An 18,232-nucleotide genomic window follows, 5' to 3' on the forward strand; every position below is an offset into this window, starting at 1 on the left:
CTGAGATTTAAATTTGTGTGTGTGGGTGTGAATTTTTTTGGCTTGCTAACAAAGAATAAAGGGAGACCGATATGATCATTTCAAACTTATTTGTTCTCATCAGTTAGCCATACCCTTCTGAGACTCGAACCTGGGCCGACTGCGTCTTAAGCAGTTGTTTTAACCCCTAGGCCATATATTTATATTATATTTATATATATTTTATATATATATATGTTAAGTATTTGTCAAGGCTTTTTGAAAGCACCTTGCTAATTAACTCTTTCATTCCTGTTTTGGCCTATCTCAAGGCTTATCCACAGGATATAGTCAACTATGACAGCTCATTATTTGTGCAAATTATTCAAATTGCTAATAAAGAATTTTGGGAGGCTGAGATGGCCATTTCAAACTCTTTATGTTCTCATCAGTCAGTCATACCCTTTATCTGAGATTCGAACCTGGGCTGATTGTATCTTAGGCAGTTGTTTTAACTTGCTGAGCCACAGGTTCTTTCTCTCTTTTTATTAGCTAGAAGGCAAGGCAAATATATGTTAAGTATTTGTCAAGGCTTTTTGAAAGCACCTTGCTATATATATATATATATAAAATCAAATTGGCATACATTGAAAAAGGGAGAGAGAAAGAGAGACATTGAGCAACACAAACTTCATTGGGTTGTTTGAAAGAAAAAAGCTTGAGGGCTGATAGGTTTTTGAAGAGAAGCCCAAATCACCTCTCTCTGCTGTGTAATCTCTTTAACTTGCCTAATAACAGAGTGAGAAGGGACCTTGGAGGTCCTCTAGACCAACCTCCTGCTCAAGAAGATGATCCTGTACCATTTCATAGAAATGATTGTCCCATGTCTTCTTAAAAAATGCCCGTGAGGTTATTTTTTTAAAAGAGGTTTAATAACTGAATTTTAGTAATTTGAGATTAAAAATTGAGGTTTAATAACTGGAGGTAATCCAGATTGGAGGGGAAGAAGGACCACGTTAGTACATTGAAATAATAATAAAAAAGCAACAAGTATCACCTGGCATTTAACAAAGTAAAAGAACACGGAAGGATTACGCAGATAGTCTTTGACTTATAACTACAACTGTGACCAGAACTGCTTTTATAATAATAATAATAAAAAAGTTGGAAGGTACCTTGGAGGTCATCTAGTCCAACCCCCTGCTCAGGCAGGAAACCCTATACCATTTCAGACAAATGGCTGTCCTTTCCCTTCTTAAAAACTTCCAGTGTTGGAGCGTTCGCCACTTTGTCAGACAAGACAGTTGTTAAAAGAGCTGCACCCGCTTTTACCACCTTTTTCTTTGCCATGGTCGTTAACTGAATCACTAGTCATTAAGTGAATGGTGCAGTCAGTAAGAGAATGTGGCTTTCCAGAAATGGCTGACAAGGTCATCGATGGTGATCATTTGTGCCCAGGATGCTGCAGTTGTTACAAATATATTGCCACTTGCCGAATGCCCAAACTTGGATTATATGACTGTGGGAAGGCTGCGGTGGTGAAACTGCGAGGACAGGGTTGTAAACTACTTTTTCAGTGTAATTGTAACTTCAAATGGTCACTAAATGAATCGTTGTAAGTCAAGGACTACCTGTACATAATAGGGGACATCAGACAATCTTGGGCACGAGGGGGCTCAATCAAGAGCCCCCAAACCATTTTTTTTCAATTATAGGGTCCATAAAGTTTAAATATGAAATGATAGTCCAAGGAAACAGCCTTTCTCATTTTGTCATTCTACAGTTACGTTTATCCATCCCAAATGTTCTGCGTAGAACAGGGGTGTTCAAACGTAGCCCTTTTAGGATCTGTGGACTTCAACTCCCAGAATTGCTCAGCCAGGCAAGCTGGCTGAGGAATTCTGGGAGTTGAAGTCCACAAGTCAGAAAAGGGCCACGTTTGAAGACCCCTGGCATAGAATCATCATCATCATCTCCTTCTCCTTCTCCTTCTTCTTCTTCTTCTTCTTCTTCTTCTTCCTTCTTCCTTCTTCTTCTTCTTTTGAAAAAAAAACAAGCATCTTCCAAATTCCGCCTACAGCATCCAAGGTTCTCCAGGAAATAAGGCAATTTGGAGAAAAGGCTATTCCTGTCCGGTAATCAATCAATCTGTCCCAAAGGTGTTTTTTTTTTCAAAAGGCAACTGGACTTTCTTAGTTTCTTTCCTGGAAGACATTCCGCTTCTCATCCAAGAAGCTTCTTCAGTTGAAGCAGCGGCTTCTTGGAACGAAAGAAGCTTCTTGGATGAGAAGCGAAACGTCTTCACAAGGAAAAAACCAAAACCAAACAAGACAGTCCAGTGGCTTTTTTTTTTAAAGCACCTTTGGGACAACCATGACCTGGAGGACTGAGAATCTCGGCAGACCTCAGTCCATACTGCCCTTACGAGCGCTTCCCCACGGATCCGTATTCTCATAAAATTCCACCATTGTCCTCCTGGCTTCCTTGGCTATCCGCTGGAACCGGCAGATGTAGAAAACCACAAGGAGGAGCAAGATGGCCTGCACCAGGATGAAGACGAAGAGGCAGATCTGGGCCAGCAGAGCCACACCGCAGTACCAGGACTGGCAGGTAGAGAGGATCTCGTCTTCGGACAGGTAGGTGATAATCCGACCTTGAAGGTGGGCAGGGCTCGAACACACCACGTCGCGATACAGAGTGCGGTTCTCTTGCCACTGCAGCCAGGAGCGGAGGTAGAGGATGTGGCAGGTACATTCCCAAGGATTGCCCCGCAGGTAGACAGCCTGCAGGTGGTGCAGGTTGTCAAAGAGACCTTTGGGGATGAAGGTCAGGTAGTTGTTGTTGAGGTAGAGCTTGGCCGTTGAGGTTGAAAAGGAGAGGGGGATCATGTCGTCGGTGAGGTCGGTGGACATGCAGTCAATGATGTTGGCGGCACAACGGCAAGGGTGGGGACAATCTGGGCTGGCAAGAGGCAGCAGGCTGAGGGTGAAGAAGAAGCTGATGAGACTCATCTTCTACTCTGAAAGAGACAGAAATCGTTAACTAGAGCCCAGGTAGTGTAGAGTAGAGTAGAGTAGAGTAGAGTAGAGTAGAGTAGAGTAGAGTAGAGTAGAGTAGAGTAGAGTGGAGTGGAGTGGAGTGGAGTGGAGTGGAGTGGAGTGGAGTGGAGTGGAGTGGAGTGGAGTGGAGTGGAGTGGAGTGGAGTGGAGTAGAGTAGAGTAGTAGAGTAGAATATGGACTGGACTGGACTAGAATAGAATAGAATAGAATAGAATAGAATAGAATAGAATAGAATAGGATAGGATAGGATAGGATAGGATAGGATAGGATAGGATAGGATAGGATAGGATAGGATAGGATAGAATAGAATAGAATAGAATAGAATAGAATAGAATAGAATAGAATAGAATAGAATAGAATAGAATAGAATAGAATAGAATAGGGGATGGAGTGGAGTGGAATGGAATAGAATATGGAATGGAATGGAATGGAATGGAATGGAATGGAATGGAATAGAATAGAATAGAATAGAATAGAATAGAATAGAATAGAATAGAATAGAATAGAATAGAATAGAATAGAATAGAATAGAATAGAATAGAATAGAATAGAATAGAATAGAATAGAGGATGGGATGGAGTGGAATGGAATGGAATAGAATATGGAATGGAATGGAGTGGAGTGGAGTGGAGTGGAATGGAATAGAATAGAATAGAATAGAATAGAATAGAATAGAATAGAATAGAATAGAATAGAATAGAATAGAATAGAATAGAATAGAATAGAATAGAATAGAATAGAATAGAATAGAATAGAATAGAATAGAATAGATAATGGAATGGAACGGAACAGAACAGAACAGAATAGGATAGAATAGAAGCTGGAAGGGACCTTGGGGGTCTTCTAGTCCAGCCCTCTGTGCAAGCAGGAGAACCTAGACTGTCTCAGACAAGTGACTGTCTAGCCTCTTCTTAAAAATCTCCAGCGATGGAGCACCCACGATTTCTGGTGGCAAAGCTGTTCCACTGGTTGATTGTCCTCACTGTCAGGAAGTTTCTCCTTAATTCTAGTTTGCTTCCCTCTTTGATCAGTTGCCACCCATATAACTGAAAGAAAACCAGCTGAGGACTTACCTCTCTGTCTGGAGCGTCTCTCTGGAATGAGACATGAAGGACAACTGACTGGTAGAGCAAACATCAGCAGAAATAGAGTTGATAGCCTCCATGTGTGTTCCAGAAAGATAACAAGAATGCTTCTTCTCCTTAGTCATTCTCTGGAAGTCCCTGGAAGTTGGCCTCTGTCGGGGACTTTATTTTTAAACTGGCATCTCTTGAGTATCACATCTGGAAAAGGCTCAAATGCAAGCAAAGTTGTAACAAAGCCCATTGATGGGAGTCCAGGAATTGTCTAATGTTTTGGTGATTCACTTCACGGCTGAATTAATTTAACAACTTCCCAAGTACAGGCCAGACGTTGGCCCATAAAACAACCCGATGAGTTGCCTCGGATGAGGAATCCCCAAAAGATGCTAACCGGGCTAAACTAACCAGGTTTAATGGGTTCTGGAAATGGGGTGACGGTTCTATCATTGTCATGAGCTTACTTAATGCAATTCTGCAAATATGGAGGAGAAAATACCACTGTATCTCAGGTGGAAATGTAAGAATCCTGGGGTTTACTCCTATGCCCATGGACCCCTACGATTTCCATAATGTCTTTGCTTGCAGACTGTCTCCAACACGGCTTATTATCACGCCCAGCTATTATAATAATAATAATAAAGTTGGAAGGTACCTTGGAGGACATCTAGTCCAACCCCCTGCTCAGGCAGGAAACCCTATACCATTTCAGACAAATGGCTGTCCAGTCTCTTCTTAGAAACGTCCAGTGTTGGAGCATTCACAGCTTCTGGAGGCAGGTTGTTCCACTGACTAATTGTTCTCACCGCCAGGAAATTTCTCCTTAGTTCCAGGCTGCCTCTCTCTTTGGTTAGTTCCGTTGCTTCGTGTCCTGCCTTCAGGTGCTTTGGAAAATAGGTGAATCCCCTCTTTTTTGTGGCAGCCCCTCGAATATTGGAACCCTGCTATCATGTCCCCCCTGGTCCTTCTATTCATTAAACTAGACATACCCAATTCCAGCAACCGTTCCTTATATGTTTTAGCCTCTATTCCCCCAATCATCTTTGTCGCTCTTCTCTGTACTCTTTCTAAAGTCTCAACATCTTTTTTACATCGTAGTGACCAAAACTGGATGCAGTATTCCAAGTGTGGCCTTACCAAGGCATTGTAGTGGTATTAACATTTCACGTGATCTTGATTCTATCCCTCTGTTAATGCAGCCTATATTCAGCTATTGTAGTTTGCAAGCCATGTTTACGGTGTGTGATTGCAACCCAATTTGGTGACTGGTCCAACCATTTTTAAATGGTGGTTCCGTATGATGAACAAACCCTAGTAATGAATCGAGGCAGCTCAAAAAGGTCTAAAATGGTGCTTCAAATGGTAACCAAACTTTAGCTTATCTTGTAGATAATCAAAGGCCCCAGGATGGATGGATAGAAAATATCAGAGCAACAGGTAAATTGGGCAGAAGAAGGGTGGAAAAAAGTCTGATTTTGAGCAATCATCAATCAACCTGATACAGCGTTTAGGTTAGTAATTGTGTCAAAATGAGTTGCAACGAACAGGCAGTGTGGCGTCGTGGTGAAAGTCTTGGATGAGGAGTAAGGTTCAAGTCTACCATTAGATCCAGAGATGACGCTTTTTCAAGAGGCAACTGGACTTCCTTGGTTTTCTCTGAAGACGTTTCCTTTCTCATCCAAGAAGTTTCTTCAGCTCGGACCGGAAGGCGGGGACTGGAAGGATTTATATTCCTTCCTCCAAGTGGCCCCAACGACTCTCTAAAAGAAGGCAAATGACCAGCTGTCTGCAAGGAATATAAATCCTCCTGTTCCTCACCGTCCAGTCAGAGCTGAAGAAGCTTCTGGGATGAATGTCTTCAATGGAAAAACAAAGAAGCCCAGTTGCCTCCTGGGGGGGGGGAAAGCACATTTGGGACAACCACGAGCTGGACGACTGAGAACCTCCATCGTCTTTTGATCTTTTGAGCCAGTCCTTCACTCTCAAAGTCCCAAAGCCAGGATGCTCCACGGCTGAAGATTCTGGAGGAGTGGGGAGACCATAAAGTTTCCCTGGGAGATATGGAGGCAGTTCCTCTTTCTCAGCCCCTAGAAAACTGCCAAGGTCCCTTCAAACTCTTTTATTCCGCTCCGTTAAATAAATTCTAGAGACACTCCCGCCGTGGTGAAATGGCCTCTCCTTCAACGATCAACTTCAAGCCGCAAAAAAGGACAAATTCGCAATGCGTTGCCACCAGATGGGGGGAAACGTTCTGGCCGCAACCGCCAAGCCTTTCCTCGGTTAAGACACCCAGGAACCAACAGCCCAGATTAAACTCTGCCCTGAAGGAAGGGCAATAATAATAATAATAATAATGGCCGCGTCTTGTGCTAAAACACGCCGTGAAAAGGACAAGTGGCACCTTGGGTGAGATTTGAAAGTCTCAGAAGCAAACGGAATAGAGGGAGTTCTCAAGTTACGTCCCTAATGGAGCCTGACTGTCACCTAAGTCAACGGCACTATCTTTTTTTTTTTTAAGTGGTCATTAAGCAACCTTAACGGTCGTAAAGTGAACGCAACCTAAAAACCTATCTGTTTGAGCAATCCGGTCTGGTCTGACGGGTTCTTTTGTAATTATTGTTTTAAGTTAACTTATCTTCTGCATTTGGACATTAGGGTTTAATTTGTTTTCAATATCTGTATTTGTTCTTTTGATATTTATGTCACTGTTCACCACCCTGAGTCCTTAGGGAGAAGGGCGGTATACAAATCAAATAAATAAATAAATAAATAATAAATTAAGCAAAACCAACGGTCCACTATGGATGTGGTTGGGCAGACAAGCAGAAGTGAAGGCCAAAGTGTTGTAAAATGTGGTCGTGTGACCGAAGGGAGGGAGGAACTTCAAATCCAGGTTGTAAGTTTCCCCCCCCACACTCAGAACTTTGAATGGTTGCTAAACAACCGGTCCAATTCGGGGCCTACTTGTAAACCCCAAGCTCCTCAGCCTGAAACTTTTCAAACCAATGACAATTCTATCCCCTAAATAAAAGAATGGGGCACCAACAGGAATAGACCAAGGATCCCCGCTCCTTTTTTCTCCTTCTGCTTTGCTGGGTTTTTCTCACAACTGCATTTTGAAGGCGACATTATTATTATTATTTCTTTTTTTAAAAAAATCACACTAACCTATAAGAGATCCTCAAAAACCGGGTTTTTGGATGCGGATCAACGATAGAAACACGTTTCTGCTTTTTTTTTCCGTTTACTTCTTTTGATCAGTCTGGGTAGTAGCAAACATTATATTAATATTCAATGATCGTCATCATTTTAATAAAACGGATATATTTAAAAGGTCTTCGGATCACGATGACGAAATATCCCACCAAATATTTACAAAAGATGGAACGATGCACCAAGGAAAGCCGAACGCAACGCCAGAGCCGGAGCGACAAAAGGCAGAATCAGCATTTGGAAAAAGGGACCCACGGGGTGGGTGGGTGGGTGGGTGGGTGGGGAGCAGCCCAGAAGAAAAAAAATCCCACGGCACGAAGAATATTTCCCCACAAAGACACTTTCTTTCTAGGAAAATAAATAAATAAAGGCATGCAAAGTGGGGGCCAGAAAAAAAACCAGCACGGATGTTGGAGCATGGAGGGCTGATCACCGATCCTGGGTGCAAGTCAGCACATAAGGACAGGCTTCATACACTCCCCTTGAAAGTGTGATGTAGCTAGGGACACACACACACACACACACACACACACAAACACTAATGCTGTTTTTGTACAATTTGGATTTCAACCAGTGTTTCTTCAACCTTGGTGGCTTGGAGAGGGGTGGACTTCAACTCCCAGAATTCCTCAGCCAGCCTTCTAAACCAAATTACATTTGGGAATGAAATCAAATTTGGGTGGTTGTTGTTGTTTTTCAGTCTCCAAATAAGATCCTCTGGTTGAATTTGCAGCGGGGCGGATTTTAACACAAGACACAGCTGGGGAAATGGAAAGAACCACGTTGCTTTCGTTCACAGCGAAGAAAAACGTGAATTTTGAAAGCAGCTCGGAAACCTCACCCCCTCAAAGACAAAAACAAAAACCAGTTGCAAATATTAACTTCTAAAAGGGACAGGAGAGGAAAATAATGAACATGTAATGGGAAAGTCATGTTATTGATGGCATTTTGTGCTGGCGACAAGGAATGAAATCAAATTTGGGTCGTTGTTGTTTTTCAGTCTCCAAATAAGAAAAAAAAACAACATTGTGAAATGCTGAATGTAACACGGTTTGGTGAAGATGTAGGCGTGAGTGTGTCTTAATTTCTTTTTTAGAGTAGTTTGTTGATGCGGGGAAAAATAAGTGTATCTTTTGTCAACAGGGCACAAAACTATTATTTAAAAAAAAAGCATCCAGCTGGTTATATGCATTTCTGGGAAAGAGAGGGAATCCTTATCTCACTTCAACAGGCCAAAGTGTTATCATTTCCTCTTGCTTAAAACACACACACACACACACACAAACACAAAACCAGAGAAACACAGAAAGCCAAGAAAAGGCTTTGCAGCACCAGGTTGGCAAGAAAAAAGAAAAAAAGTAGGAGAATACGAGGAAGAAGGGAAAGTACTTAGCATTTTTGGATTTAAAGCAAAATGGGACATACAGGGATGTAGGGACATCAACACAGCCTGTTTGCAACCTTTCAAAGCAGTTGCTTCACTTTCCGGATTGCACAGCCGTAAAAGGAATGAACGAACTTGAACTACTTTCCGTTATTGGATTTTTGCTGACAAGGAGCATCAGATGAAGCTTATGGATTTTGTGGTGGGTTTTTTTTTCCCCCCCTTAAGAGGTGAACTATGGAAAGGGGGACGAGAGAGATTAGGACTTAGGTTATATTTAGAGTTGCTGACAAGCTAAGAATTATTATTATTTTTTACCTGCTAGGGTAATGGGGCAGTTATTCTTTTTCTGTTTTTCCTTCCCCCCCCCTTTCTTTTGTACCCTGGGTTTCTTTCTTTTTTCCTTAAGAGATGAATTGGGGGTGGTGGGGGAAAGAAAGAGATCAGATTGTATTTGAGAGGCTGACGAGCTATGAATTAATTTAAATTTTTTGTTTACAGGCTGGGGTGATGGGGAAGTTACTACTTCCGTTTTCCTTCTCCCCCCCCCACCTTTCTTTGGCTCACTTGCTTTCTTTTTGCGTTTTTCTCTTTCTATTCCTCATCCTCGGCATTTGCACTTATTTAATTTATACGTCTGCATAAAATTATTTGGGAGGGGAAACTACAAAACCCATGATGCACCAACCGACCGAGCTTTCTCTCACAGGGAGTATTTTTGCATCGAAACCAAAAAAATAAAATAAAATTAAAAATGGCTGAGCTTCAAAGGAGTCCAAAACAAACTCTTGGTTCATGTTTTTGTTCCTGCCCAGTGGGAATTGGGACACCCTTGCAAAGATATTTTCTTGGGGGAAAAAGAATCTACCGAGCAACTTAAGAATCGATATATAGAACTTTTATCGGTGGATCCTGCTTTGTTTGTTTTTTTTTTAAAAAATCTATGTTTAGCGAGAAGGGAAATACAGAGTTGTGTGCAAAGGCAAGGCAGACTCTCAAAGTACAGATGCAAAGCTTGGTCAATTGGAAAAAAAAAATCAGAGGTAGGCCATTTAAAGAAAAGACTCACAAAAACAAAACGTTGCATTCTGGCCCACAAAACGTAGCTCGCACCTTCTTCCACCCTGCCCGCCGGCCCAGAAAGGCCTTGTGTTTCTCAGAGAGTAGAACGGGATGGAGAATCAACCAGGAATGAAGACCTCCATCAAAAGCCTTTCCCCCCCCCAAAAAAACACAACCACTTTTCTGCTCCTTGTCTCAAAACAGGCAGGGGAAAACCTTTTCCAAGCAAAATCTAATCTGCCTGGGAAGACTCACAAGCATTTTGTTCAGATATTCATAAGAATGTCATTTCCCCCCCCACACACACACACACGCACACACACGCACACACACACACACAAAGGCAGGTGTTAAGAAAGGGGTGGGGGGGGAAATGAAAGAAGAGAAGGCGAGGAGGAAAGTCACAGCACCGTGGTTAGTAGTAGTAAACATTTACGTGCACGTTCATAGAGTCCTCACATCTCAGACGACCCCAGGAATTTTCATTTAAATACTAGAATGCCCTCGGGGGGAAGAGTTTTAGCACACCTGTCCTGAAAGAACAGAGGCTCTTCCCATCTCGAGGACTTGTTGCAAGGCCGTTCAAACAGCTCTGCAGGGAGGGAGGCGGGTGGGGTCTCTTGCTGACAAGTCAGATGGACCCAAGGGTGCAAACCCGCCCGTCGCTCCCTTCATCCTGGTTCCTTCTCAATGCTCTTGAATTTGCTGTTGCATTTTCTGCAGCATCTCCTGCATTCTTCGCAGCTGCGGTGAGATAAGGAAGGGGGGGGGGGAGAAAAGGGGGGGGAGTGTCACTGTTTTGTTTAAAAATCAATAAATAAAGGAAGGGCAAACTTGGTCGATTCAGCCAGATGGACAAGCCCCCCCCCCGCCCCGCTTTCCGTTCATCTCCAAGCCTGTGAAGTGCTCTGCTCAAGGCAAAAGGCGAAAATTTCATTCGGGAGAATTTGATTCCCAGACTGCTGTGGATCGATGTTCGGTTTTCGGAACCGAATCGTAAAACTGAACAGCATCCTCCAATCAGATCCTTTTAAGATTAAATTAGTCAGGTCCGTTCAGAAGGAGAGAAAAGCTTTTTCCGAATCCGTTGCAAATCCAAATCAAATGGAGAAAAATCAGTTATTGGTGTTCTCTGACTATGGTGGTTTGCTTGCACATGTTTCGTTACCTGACTAGGTAACGTTATCAGTGCTAGGGAGTGTGGAATTTCTCCCTGTTTATATACGGTTACATACAGTTGCTTGCCCCACCACTGATGAGGTAGGGGTGTTGTGTTCTCCTTGGTCATTCCTTGATTAAAGCATTGTTTTCTGTTTGATTGTTTGTCGGGTGTTAATCCCTGCTTATCTGGGTGTTGGTTGCTGGAGAAAATGTGTTCTGGTCTTTGGGTTTTCTTAGCTTTATTATCTTTTTGGAGTAGTAGTAATAGTAGTAGTAGTAGTAATAATAATGATGATGATGATGTTGGAAAGGACCTTGGAGGTCATCTAGTCCAACCCCCTGCTCAGGCAGAAAACCCTATACCATTTCAGAAAAATGGTTGTCCAGTCTCTTCTTGAAAACCTCCACTGTTGGAGAACCCATAACTTCTGGAGGTATGTCATTCCACTGATTAATTATTCTAACTGTCAGGAAACTTCTCCATAATTTCAGGATGCTTCCCTCCTTGATGAGTTTCCATCCGTTGCTTCTTGTCCTGCCTTCAGGTGCTTTGGAGAATAGCTTGACTCTCTCTTCTTTGGGGCAGCCCCTGAGATACTGGAAGACTGCTATCCTGTCCCCCCTCGTCCTTCTCTTCATTAAACTAGACCTACCCAATTCCAGCAACTGTTCCTTATATGTTTTGTCCTGCAGTCCCCTGATCATCTTGGTTGCTCTTCTCTGTACTCTTTCTAGAGTCTCAACATCTTTTTTACATTGTGGTGACCAAAACTGGATGCAGTATTGCAAGTGTGGCCTTACCAAGGCCTTGTAAAGTGGTAAAGTGTTTACCTGTGGTTAATTTCTACGTCTCTGTTGATGCTAATCAATATTGTTGATGGCTGATAGTCACTTACTTGGGAAACATCTGCAAGCAAACCACCAAGCTCAGAGAAGCACCAAGGACCCTACAGTTCAACCCTGAGCTCAAATCTTTTCTGTTATTGAGCCAATAGTCATGGCTTACTACCAGAATGGGCAGACTCCATTACGGTCATAACTCAAGGACTACCCATATTTAAAACTCTCAACAGCATCTCCAGCAGCTCACCTCTTCGTCCTTCATCTTGATCAGCTTCTCCGTCTCGGCATCTGGGGTCGGAAGTGGCAAGATAGGAATTGGACTTTCTATTCGGTTGTCCTGAGTCAGTTTGCTGAAAAGGAGGATTTAAATTTAATTTTTTTCAATCAGCCTCAGTTCTTCCCTGTCACTGAAGCAACTCCATCAAAAACGAAACCATTCTGAAGCCTCAACTGTGACTACAAAGGAGGTTGAAGAGCTCCAAGGTCCCTTCCAAACTCCATTATTCCATGTTCTAAGTCAGGGGTCTTCAGACTTGGCCCTTTTAAGACTTGTTGGACTTCAACTGCCAGAATTCCTCAGCCAGGAATTCTGGGAGTTGAAGTCCACAAGTCATAAAAGGGCCAAGTTTGAAGACCCCTGGTTTAGAGGGACAAGGAGGAGGAGGACCACCACCACCCAGGTGAGGTTTCTTACAGAAGCCCCCAGAGGAGATATGGGGGACAGTCCTTCTCTCTTAGCCCAATCAACCTCACAGGATCGTTGTTGCGTTGGTAGTGAAATATATAGATCCCTCACTCTCAAACTTTGCCTTAGCTCTTATGAATGAAAGGTATAAAAAAAACAATCTGGGGAAACCGTTTGAACACGCGTGAGGGTTTACCTCCATTTTGGGGGTCCATCTGCCAACCTGGAGTTTTAGGCTTCTCCACCCTTGTTGTAAAGCAGGGGTCTTCCAGCTTGTCCCTTTTATGACTTGTGGACTTCAACTCCCAGAATTCCTCAGCCAGGCACGCCTGGCTGAGGAATTCTGGGAGTTGAAGTGCACAAGTCATAAAAATGACAAGTTGGAAGACCGCTGCTCTAAGTCTTGGTGCACCTTCCAGCCTTCATGAGTTGATGCGAAGGGCGGATTCAACCATACCTGTCCATACCTGACCGATCAGGAAACTCACCTGGTCATCTGTTGGATGCACTGCGCCCGGTAGTTCTCATAATGAACGTCACAAGTTACATCTTTCAGGTCGTGCATGTGGGTTCGGATCAGCATGTTGCGTAGCTTCACAAAGTCACAGTGTGCTTGGTTCTCCACTAGGGAAGCAGAAAGACATCTTTCTGGGGTTGGGGAGGTGGGGGGGGAAGCGTGAACAACTCAACCCCTCCATAAATTAAAAAGAGTCCACTAATCAGTCTGGAGCGGAAAGACGCCAGTGTCAACCAGTAAAGGGCAGAGCGATCTTTCTCATCTGCCGTATTTTCCCCCAAAATAAGACCCAACCGGAAAAGAAGCCCTAGCATGTTTTTGTTTTTTTCAGGATGCTCGTAATAGAATCCCCAGCCCAAAAAATAAGCCCCAATTAAGATGGTCAGCTAGATGGACGCATTTAGTACCATAAGGTAAAGGTAAAAGGTAAAGGTTCCCCCGCACATGCGTGCTAGTCGTTTCCGACTCTAGGGGCCGGTGCTCATCTCCGTTTCAAAGCCGAAGAGCCGGCGCTTGTCCGAGGACGTCTCCGTGGTCATGTGGCCAGCATGACTAGACGCCAAAGGCGCACGGAACGCTGTTACCTTCCCACCGTAGTGGTCCCTGTTTTTCTACTTGCATTTTTACGTGCTTTCGAACTGCTAGGTTGGCAGTAGCTGGGACGAGTAACAGGCGCTCACCCTGTTACGCGGCACTCGGGCTTTGACCCGCCAAACTGCTGACCTTCTGATCGACAAGCTCAGCGTCCTAACCCACTGAGCCACCGCGTCCCTTTTTAGTACCATACATGCCCCCCAAGTAAGACTTAATCGGAAAATAAGCTCTAATGCGTCTTTTGGAGCAAAAATTAATATAAGACCTGCTCTTATGATGACCTTCAGGATACATCTCCATCCACTAACAGCCCACATCTCTAAAAGGACAAATGGGAACGTCTACTAGTCTGATTGGAGTATGTGGAGACCAACCAGCGTCGGTTCTAACCCTACACTGACCATCGCAGAAGCTTGTAACTCAATCTTTCAGACTGTTTCAGCCTCCAGAGCTTCGTTGCTCCCAAAGCCGGAAGCTTCGCTTAGACCTCAAAGAAAATAGTTCAATAGGTCCTTGCGTTCCTAGGGTCAGTGTTCAAATCAACCAGACAGCTTACCTTCCACAATGCCCCAGGGGTAGAGTCTTCCTCGGACCCTCTGCCCCTTGGCTTCGACCACTGTGTTGCTACCAATGACAGCAAAGGGCGCGCTTTCCTGGTTCAAACACAAGATGGGGTGAGAAGTGAGGAGAACCACAATCGAGAGAGGTTGCCTCCCCTGGACGTCTGTCAGAAAAGTTGACAGGTTTATGAGGAGGACCTGGTTGAAAGTTTCACCAGATGGAGCTTGCTTCTGAATAGAAGCAAACCCTGAGCCACATTCGGGGCAACAAAAATTCACCTGTTTATTGATGCAGGTTAAAACCCGCCTTGACCAAAAGGGTAGCAATCTATTCTGTTCTGTTCTGTTCTGTTCTTCTATTCTATTCTATTCTTTCTGCTATTCTATTCTATTCTCAATAAAGATTCTAATCTATTCTATTCTATTCTATTCTATTCTATTCTATTCTTTCTGCTATTCTATTCTATTCTCAATAAAGATTCTATTCTATTCTATTCTATTCTATTCTTTCTGCTATTCTATTCTATTCTCAATAAAGATTCTATTCTATTCTATTCTCAATAAAGATTCTATTCTATTCTATTCTATTCTATTCTATTCTATTCTATTCTATTCTATTCTATTCTATTCTATTCTATTCTATTCTATTAATTTCCAGTAGGCCGTAACTTTGAACAATTGCTAAGCAACCAATCATATGTCGAGAACTACCTTAATATAATCTATACTTGAGTCTCAGAATGACTTAGTTTTGCTCACCTTCAGCTCTCTATCTTGTTGCTTGAAGTCTTCATCTTCATCAGAGTCGCATTCAGGAAACTGGTAAACTTTAATTCCAAACTTATCAATCTCTTCCCGGATCTGACAAAAACATCACCATTCAAATCATATTATACTCTCCTGCATTGCAATGCATTCTTTTGCCTAAGAGACATGGTGGCGCAGTGGTTAGAATGCAGTATTGCAGACTGACTCTGCCCACTGCCAGCAGTTCGATCCTGACCAGCTCAAGGTTGACTTAACCATGAAAGCCAACTGGGTGACTTTGGGCCAATCACTAGGAGACACTGAGTTCTAGTCCTGCCTTAGCCACCAAAGCCAACTGGATGACTTTCAGCCAATTCCTCTTTCTCAGCCCAGCCCACCTCACAGGGTTGTTGTTGTGGGGAAAATAAGAGGAGGAAGGAGTATTGGTACGTTTGCCACTGCCAGTTCTTTACCCAAATCATAAAGGTAGGAATAAAATAAAATATCCTTTGGAAATAAGCAATTTTCTGCCCACCCGTTCTTTTAGCTTCTTGATCTCAGAGGGAACCAGGCAATCGGCTTTCGCAATGAGGGGGACGATGTTCACTTTTTCATGGAGCGCCTTCATGAATTCCACATCCACCGGCCTTAGTCTGCAACACAAAAGGGGGTAAGAAGACAACATCTGAGTTTGTGAGGCTGGCTTCTTAGAAACAAAGCTAAATGTGGTACTGGATAAAATTCCCTCCCAGCTGAATTCCAGAGCCAGACAGGAAAGCAACTTGGATGTGACAAAGAGAAAGCTAATGTCAAGTTCAAGAAGTCAAGAACCAGGACACAGTCCAAAAATGTACTACAAATTCCTTTCTAGCACTGATGATGTTACCTAGTTGGGTCATGAAACATCTGCAAGAAAAGAAGCAAGCTCAGAGAGCACCAAGGACACCCCCCCGTCCTCCTCCTCCTCCTCCTCCTCCTCCTAACCCCACTCCTTTCTAGCACTGTTGATGTTACCTTGTTTGGGTAATGAAATGTCTGCAAGAAAACAAGCAAACTCAGAGACCATCCAGGACCCCACAATCCTCCTCCTCCTCCACTCTGCAAACCCCCCCCTCCCTTCTAGCACTGAGGATGTTACCTAGCTGGGTAATGAAACATCTGCAAGAAAACCACCCAGCTCAGAGAGCCCCAAGGACCCCTCATTTCAATTCTGAGCTACAAACGTCCTCCTTTATTGCCATGCTACCTACACAAGGCAAATTGGTGCCAGGTTAAGAGTCAACGGGCTTCAAGAGAGGTGGACTTAGGTGTGGTGTAGAGACTCCAGGTGCATTTGACCTGGCCCTCAAACTCAGCCTGGTCGTCTCCTACAGCAGGGGTCTCCAATGCTGACTGAGGCATTCTGGGAGTTGAAGTCCACAAGTCTTAAAGTGGCCAAGGTTGGAGACCCCTGCCCTACAGCATAACAATGGTAGAAGCTGCATCCAACCCTCGCCGTAATTGTTCGATCGTGGCCTTACCCGTGTCCAAACGGCGAGATAAAATAGAGGCAACAGTGAACGCGATTGTCTTGGATATTCTTCCGGTTGAGGCCACTCTCATCCCGGAAGTATTGTTCAAACTGCTGGTCGACATAGTCGGTGATGGGCTTCCAACTGTACAGCAGAAACAAGGGAAATGAAAGCAATTAGTTTCCAGCATCAGTGGTGGTCAAAAATAAATAATTATGGCCACAACAGAGCCTACAACACTGGAGGTTTTTAAGAAGGGAAAGGACAGCCATTTGTCTGAAATGGTATAGGGTTTCCTGCCTGAGCAGGGGGTTGGACTAGATGACCTCCAAGGTTCCTTCTAATCACCACCACCTCCTCCTCCTTATTATTATTATTATTATTATTATTATTATTATTTATTATTATTTATTATTATTATTATTATTATTATTATTATTATTATTATTATTATTATTATTATTTATTAATGGGACTTATATCCCGCCCTATCTCCCGAAGGACTCAGGGCGGCTAACAACAATAACATACAAACATTATTATTATTATGAAACTTTTATTCATAAAACATGAAACTCAGACAACTGAACACTCAAATCAACTGTCACGAATGGTTGACACGGGTTGCTGCCAGCATCCTAGGTATCAACCAGGTTTCTCCTTAAAATGTAAGATGTTCCGAGTAGCGCAGTTTTTTCTAGCTTTGCTGGAGTTATTGCAGGAAGCTGCAGTTTCTTGATGTATTTTGCAAAGTTTTTGGACATCGTTCCCAGTGCCCCGATGACAGTGGGTATCACTGTTACACGTTTCATCCATAATCGCGCAGTTTCGATGGCCAGGTCGCGGTATTCCGTAATTTTTTCCAGTTTTTCTCTTCGACTCTGGCAGCTCCTGGTACAGCGATATCGATCAACTGTACGCTTTGGTTCCCTATGACTGCGATATCTGGCGTGTTGTGATCCAAATGGCGATCTGTCTATATTCAGAAGTCCCACAAGATCTTCAACCTCTCATTCTCGACTTTTTCCACCCTATGTTCCCACGACTTTTCGGACACAGGCGAGTTGTATTTTTTACACAATGCCCAGTGGATTAGTTTAGCAACTCGGTCATGTCTAGCTTTGTAATCAGTTTGTGCAATTTTGCTCCACTCATATTATTATTATTATTATTATTATTATTATTATTATTATTATTATTATTATTATTATTATTATTATTATTATTATTATTATTATTATTATTATTATTATTATTATTATTATTATTATTATTATTATTTTGTTGTTTTGTTGTTGTTGTTATTGTTATTGTTGTTGTTATTATTGTTATTATTAAAGCAACTTCAAGAAACTAAGGGGCTGCCATAAAGAAAGAGGGGGGGGGTCAACCTCTTTTCCAAAGCACCAGAACAAGAAGCAACGGATGGAAACTAATCAAGGAGAGAAGCAACCTAGAACTAAGGAGAAATTCTTTCTTTCTTTCCAAACTGTTTGCGTTCCAATGTCTGTTGCTAGAAAGAATAGGGAGTCAAGCTATATTCTCCAGTCAAAAGAAGGACTCACCATTCTGAGTTATTGACAGCATCTCCAAAGCCTGGTGTGTCAACTATGGTCAGCTTCAACTTCACCCCTTTCTCTTCGATGTCCACCGTATGCTTCACAATCTCTACTGTCTGATTTATTCTTTCTTAATAGGTAAGGACGGAGGGGAAAAACAACAGTGGAAGTTAGCACCGCGATCTTCTCCCAGTCCCGCCCTCTTCTCCAAGCGCTAACCACGACTAACCAATTCAGGGTTATATTATATATATTATATTAATTTTATTTGTATACCGCCCTTCTCCCGAAGGACTCAG

General features: G+C 43.0%; 2 protein-coding genes across 5 annotated transcripts in view; both read right to left on the reverse strand.

Moving 5' to 3' along the window:
* Positions 1-2,363: 2,363 nt before the first annotated feature.
* On the reverse strand, positions 2,364-2,969 carry GP1BB (glycoprotein Ib platelet subunit beta; the record flags this gene model as incomplete). The annotated part of the gene is made up of 1 exon (XM_081338817.1): positions 2,364-2,969. One exon carries the CDS (start codon positions 2,967-2,969, stop codon positions 2,364-2,366), a length of 606 nt encoding a protein of 201 aa, XP_081194943.1.
* SEPTIN5 (septin 5) overlaps positions 2,801-18,232 on the reverse strand; it is a 41,041-nt gene continuing 25,609 nt past the window's right edge. For 2 of the 4 annotated variants that reach the window (XM_081339041.1, XM_081339042.1), the window contains exons 4-11: positions 17,940-18,063; positions 16,384-16,518; positions 15,399-15,516; positions 14,876-14,977; positions 14,113-14,209; positions 12,934-13,069; positions 12,008-12,110; positions 10,333-10,500 (exon numbers count right to left, since the gene is read on the reverse strand). In XM_081339041.1, coding sequence (XP_081195167.1) covers positions 10,444-10,500; positions 12,008-12,110; positions 12,934-13,069; positions 14,113-14,209; positions 14,876-14,977; positions 15,399-15,516; positions 16,384-16,518; positions 17,940-18,063 — 872 coding nt within the window. In that variant the 3' untranslated portion in view covers positions 10,333-10,443. Of the gene's footprint in view, positions 2,938-4,091; positions 7,360-10,284; positions 10,501-12,007; positions 12,111-12,933; positions 13,070-14,112; positions 14,210-14,875; positions 14,978-15,398; positions 15,517-16,383; positions 16,519-17,939; positions 18,064-18,232 lie in introns of those variants that run through there. The other 2 variants (XM_081339040.1, XM_081339039.1) reach the window with 2 other exon arrangements.

This window comes from Vipera berus (genome assembly GCF_964194415.1).
Source record: "Vipera berus genome assembly, chromosome: 14".
Classification (NCBI taxonomy): domain Eukaryota; kingdom Metazoa; phylum Chordata; class Lepidosauria; order Squamata; family Viperidae; genus Vipera; species Vipera berus.